This window comes from Cibotium barometz, chromosome 61, assembly GCF_041138505.1.
Source record: "Cibotium barometz isolate CiBa-2024 chromosome 61, ASM4113850v1, whole genome shotgun sequence".
Classification (NCBI taxonomy): Eukaryota; Viridiplantae; Streptophyta; class Polypodiopsida; order Cyatheales; family Cibotiaceae; genus Cibotium; species Cibotium barometz.
In genome coordinates this window covers 31867216-31872215 of record NC_141106.1, presented here as the reverse complement: position 1 = coordinate 31872215, position 5000 = coordinate 31867216, and the positions used below count along the sequence as shown (strand labels likewise).

The 5000-nt window shown below is 41.1% G+C and overlaps 3 protein-coding genes and 1 pseudogene across 5 annotated transcripts in view; 2 read left to right on the top strand and 2 right to left on the bottom strand.

Moving 5' to 3' along the window:
* The window catches only part of LOC147604774 (uncharacterized), a 4565-nt pseudogene extending 4035 nt beyond the window's left edge, over window positions 1-530 (bottom strand).
* LOC147604766 (mitotic spindle checkpoint protein MAD1-like) overlaps window positions 1-5000 on the top strand; it is a 248191-nt gene that overhangs the window by 114029 nt on the left and 129162 nt on the right. The window lies entirely within an intron of this gene.
* Window positions 1407-5000, top strand: part of LOC147604771 (uncharacterized) — a 27326-nt gene continuing 23732 nt past the window's right edge. The window contains exons 1-6 of one of the 3 annotated variants that reach the window (XM_086794936.1): window positions 1407-1554; window positions 1855-2351; window positions 2450-2608; window positions 2704-2854; window positions 3031-3216; window positions 3329-3696. In XM_086794936.1, coding sequence (XP_086651062.1) covers window positions 2312-2351; window positions 2450-2608; window positions 2704-2854; window positions 3031-3216; window positions 3329-3332 — 540 coding nt within the window. In that variant the 5' untranslated portion in view covers window positions 1407-1554; window positions 1855-2311 and the 3' untranslated portion in view covers window positions 3333-3696. Of the gene's footprint in view, window positions 1555-1854; window positions 2352-2449; window positions 2609-2703; window positions 2855-3030; window positions 3217-3328; window positions 3697-3744; window positions 3762-5000 lie in introns of those variants that run through there. The other 2 variants (XR_015265362.1, XR_015265361.1) reach the window with 2 other exon arrangements.
* The window catches only part of LOC147604763 (mitotic spindle checkpoint protein MAD1-like), a 155683-nt gene continuing 154815 nt past the window's right edge, over window positions 4133-5000 (bottom strand). Inside the window, exons 7-9 of the mRNA XM_086794935.1 lie at window positions 4924-4997; window positions 4708-4776; window positions 4133-4624 (exon numbers count right to left, since the gene is read on the bottom strand). The gene's annotated coding sequence lies outside the window, so the exon portion shown is untranslated. The remainder of the gene's footprint in view (window positions 4625-4707; window positions 4777-4923; window positions 4998-5000) is intronic.

Here is a 5000-nt window from a genome sequence, read left to right as displayed (position 1 = left end):
GGAATGCAGCCCTAAGTGGGTGGTAGATTCCATCCAAGGCTAAATACGGGCAAGAGACCGATAGCGAACAAGTACCGCGAGGGAAAGATGAAAAGGACTTTGAAAAGAGAGTTAAAAAGTGCTTGAAATTGCTGGGAGGGAAGCGAATGGAGGCCGCGGGTGCGCCCCGGTCGGATGCGGAACGGCGTGAGCTGGTCCGCCGCTCGACGCGGGGCGCTGGTCAGCGTGGGCTGGCGCGGCGGGACAAGAGCGGGCTCTAGTTGGCCCGCCGATGCCGTCGTGCCGGCCGAGGAACGAAGCGCGCGCCACTCGTGGCGGGCTTTTTTGCACCTGCGCGCTCGAGACGCTGGCGCTCTGGGCTTTCCATCCGACCCGTCTTGAAACACGGACCAAGGAGTCTAACATGTACGCGAGCCGGTGGGTGGCAAATCCACGGAGGCGCAAGTAACCTGACATTGGTCTTCAATGTTTAGATCATCATCAGTACTTGCATCATCACTATCCTCATCTCCAACTAGCCAATCCATCATTGTGGACATTTAAGACTACATTATCAATACATACACAATCAAATTGATTAATATGCTAAACCATAAATTGTTTAAAGGTAATGCACATCACATTGGAGATAAAATAATGTCAAAACAAAGAATTTCATTATCAAATTGATCAATATGCTAAACTATAAATTGTTCAAAGATAATGCACATCACATTGGAGATCAAATCATGTCAAAACAAGGTGTTTTTTGGCAATGCTTGTAACCAAAAGTATAGCTCAATGTATAAGAAAGATTAAGCTAAGAGAAATACCTTCTTGACAGATTAATGTAAGTGGTAGTTTGATCTTTAGATCCAATAAGATAATAGAATGTTCTTCTCCTCCCCACTTTCTGCAATGTATTGGCTATAGAGAGAGAGAGAGAAAGAGAGAGAGAGAGAGAGACTATAATGTCAATGAAGTCCTCCCAAAATTACGATGCCGAGATTACTATTATCCCGAGATTACTATTGTCCCGAGATTACTTAGTGGCGGCTAGCATTATGTCCATGTAATGATGTTTAATAAATATCATTTAAAGAAGTACGGACTCTTTTCAAAATTTTCAAAATTATACCAATGCATTCAATTCTCTTTATTTTTCGAAAAAGATTCGCCACCCCCCGCCTGCCCTAGCCCGAGATTACTTTGGCCCCGAGATTACTTTGGGCCCGAGATTACTCATTCGCCACCCACCGCCTGCCCCCGCCCGAGATTGCTTTGGCCCCGAGATTACTTTGGGCCCGAGATTACTCAACTGGCGCCCGCCGCCAAGATCAACGTCTCTCGCGTCAAGATGCGACCCCCAAACCTTCTCCATCGTTGATCCCCCTTGGGCATGCCCGTGTCAAATAGAGCTGAGGCTCTCCTTGCGTGCTTTTTTGTGAGACTCAATGAATGATCTATATATACCACTAATGCACATGATTTTTTCGCACAGATAGACGTCAGCTTCTAATTAAATACAAGACATGTGAATAGAAGACACGAACGCACGAACGTAACATCTGCAGAGTACTCTCTCTCTCTCTGGCTTAAACACGCTTGTAATCTAGGGTTTAGGGTTTGAGTGCATTCTGTAGAGTACTTCAATGCACCATCTGCAGAGTGGCTTTCTCATTTAGGGTTTCTTTTGATTCATCTCTTATTGTCTATTATGCAGGATTTTTTGTCTACGCACACAGTTTTTGTTTTGTGCAATGCCGTCCACAATATCCCTACCATCTGCAGAGTACTACTTCAACGATTTTTTATTTACTGTCAAGATTTTTGACATGTTTTTCTGTGCGCTTCATTGTTGCTTGTCTGTTTTAGGTTTGAGAGAGTGTTTGAAGCTGTGAAGACGAAGTTGCTTCAAGAATTTTTACATCCTGCTGTTCAAGAAGCTATTGAGGGGGCTGTGACCAAACGTCAGAAGTTTGAAGCCTTTAATGGTGATTCTAGTGGTTCTGCCACGAGACAAATTTATTTACAGAATTTTGGCTACGCAACTTCTAGTTCATCTGCACGTCCTTCGTCCGGTTGTTTAGATCTTATTGCAGGAACGGTCTTCAAGCTGTTTGAGATACATGGAGGAAATTAGGAGTGCCTAGGTAGTTTTGTCTTCATTGATGCTAAGATCGGCATAACAGCATTTCACTCTGTGGTGCGAGGGAAGAATGTTTTGGATGGGCATACTCTATTTGTTGACAACTATAAGCTGCAGCATGTTGCCTCTTGGCCATTCTATGACCTCTCCTTCTATCGAGCATCCGATAGGCCTGAAGACGCAATGTTTCTACGTTTAGGTGAAAGCACGGGAATATTTAAGCGTAAGTTTTATTATAATCATAGTAATGTTGTTTGTTGTCTAATGCTCTGTGCTGGTTTTGTTGTCTCTAAGTATGCATTATCTTCTTCAACATTTTAGGGTCTGAATTATTTGTAGCTGGTTTTCCGGCCCTCGATAAGAAAAGTAAGGATCTGAAAGAAGAGGTTCTTATTACGCCTGGGAGCATTACACGCGTTTGTTCTGCAAGTGGTTTTGACTTTGTCACGGGCGCATACAGTTGTTGTAAGGGCATGTCAGGTAATGTTGTCAAAGATTTGCAGATCTCTACTTAATATTTATCTGAATGTGATAGATTTGTTTGAGATATGTTTTTACTTGCTTGAACATTATAGGAGGGGCAGTAGTAGATCCTGAAGGGTTATTACTCGGTATGCATTTAATGAATGAATTTCAAGAGAATACGACCTATTTCACATTGAATGAGGATATCAGCTCAAGAATTCCTGAAGATTACAGTATTAGGTCACCCTCAACATACTTCAGGTGAATTGTTATTACGTCTCCTTTCAGACATTAATTAACATAAATTATAATTCGATGTAGTTTAATTGATATTTGTCCATTCACTTGCAGGTGAATTTTTATTACTTCTCCTTTCAGGTGTTAATTAACATAAAGTACAATTGTAGTTTAATTGCTGTTTGTCCATTCACTTGTAGATACGGAAAGCAGATTGATAAGGATGAAGAACGATTCCTTGGCGAGAGTTCCTTAACGCTGGCGCGTTACTCTGCAGAAAACGTTCCGAGCAAAAGTGATTTTGGATGCTTTCTCTCTGTTGTAGCAATACGCAAAAAGTTCACCTCTCTATGCCTCATGAATGAACGGAATGCAGAAGAATTAGAGTAAGAGTTTCTTTTCTATTTCATCTTTGAATTGTTGATGTACTGTACATTTAATTAAGAGTTTTGGTTTCATGATTTTTTTTTTGAGTTTGCTTTTTTTAATCATTGGCAGGTAGATGCATCCTCATTTTCCAGATTGGTCATTGACAACGATGCTTGTAATACCTTTCACCATAGAAGTGAGTTTTGGAAACGCATTGTGTATTTGATCAAACAAGGTATATATGGCAATAAGCAAGCTTTCACCACAATCATACAACTACTTACAAGAATTCTTTGAACACATTAGGATGCAGCAGTCTTTTTTTAGCAATATGCGAGTATGAGAAGAATGCAGTAGCACTAGAATGACTAGGTGATGTTTTCCATATGCATAATTGGCTTCAAATTTGGAAGAACTCTTTGCAGATTGGTCATTGGCAATGATGCTTGTAATACCTATGCGTTGTGCAATGATTCGAGTAGTATTTGTTCTTTCTATTTTCTCTTGTCAGAAGCTCAATTTGTGGTTGTTGCCCGTCTTTGCAGAATACCAAGAATACTAGAGTAATAGGAGAGGTTATTAAGAACCAGCTGAAGCAGTAAGACTTAACCAGTAGAAGCTGTGGTCACATTCTTGTTCGGTTTTGCGCTGCAAATCTTTGACAACATTACCTGACATGCCCTTACAACAACTGTATGCGCCCGTGACAAAGTCAAAACCACTTGCAGAACAAACGCGTGTAATGCTTCCAGGCGTAATAAGAACCTCTTCTTTCAGATCCTTACTTTTCTTATCGAGGGCCGGAAAACCAGCTACAAATAATTCAGACCCTAAAATGTTGAAGAAGATAATGCATACTTAGAGACAACAAAACCAGCACAGAGCATTAGACAACAAACAACATTACTATGATTATAATAAAACTCGCGCTTAAATATTCCCGTGCTTTCACCTAAACGTAGAAACATTGCGTCTTCAGGCCTATCGGATGCTCGATAGAAGGAGAGGTCATAGAATGGCCAAGAGGCAACATGCTGCAGCTTATAGTTGTCAACAAATAGAGTATGCCCATCCAAAACATTCTTCCCTCGCACCACAGAGTGAAATGCTGTTATGCCGATCTTAGCATCAATGAAGACAAAACTACCTAGGCACTCCTGATTTCCTCCATGTATCTCAAACAGCTTGAAGACCGTTCCTGCAATAAGATCTAAACAACCGGACGAAGGACGTGCAGATGAACTAGAAGTTGCGTAGCCAAAATTCTGTAAATAAATTTGTCTCATGGCAGAACCACTAGAATCACCATTAAAGGCTTCAAACTTCTGACGTTTGGTCACAGCCCCCTCAATAGCTTCTTGAACAGCAGGATGTAAAAATTCTTGAAGCAACTTCGTCTTCACAGCTTCAAACACTCTCTCAAACCTAAAACAGACAAGCAACAATGAAGCGCACAGAAAAACATGTCAAAAATCTTGACAGTAAATAAAAAATCGTTGAAGTAGTACTCTGCAGATGGTAGGGATATTGTGGACGGCATTGCACAAAACAAAAACTGTGTGCGTAGACAAAAAATCCTGCATAATAGACAATAAGAGATGAACCAAAAGAAACCCTAAATGAGAAAGCCACTCTGCAGATGGTGCGTTGAAGTACTCTACAGAATGCACTCAAACCCTAAACCCTAGATTACAAGCGTGTTTAGCCAGAGAGAGAGAGAGTACTCTGCAGATGTTACGTTCGTGCGTTCGTGTCTTCTATTCACATGTCTTGTATTTAATTAGAAGCTGACGTCTATCTG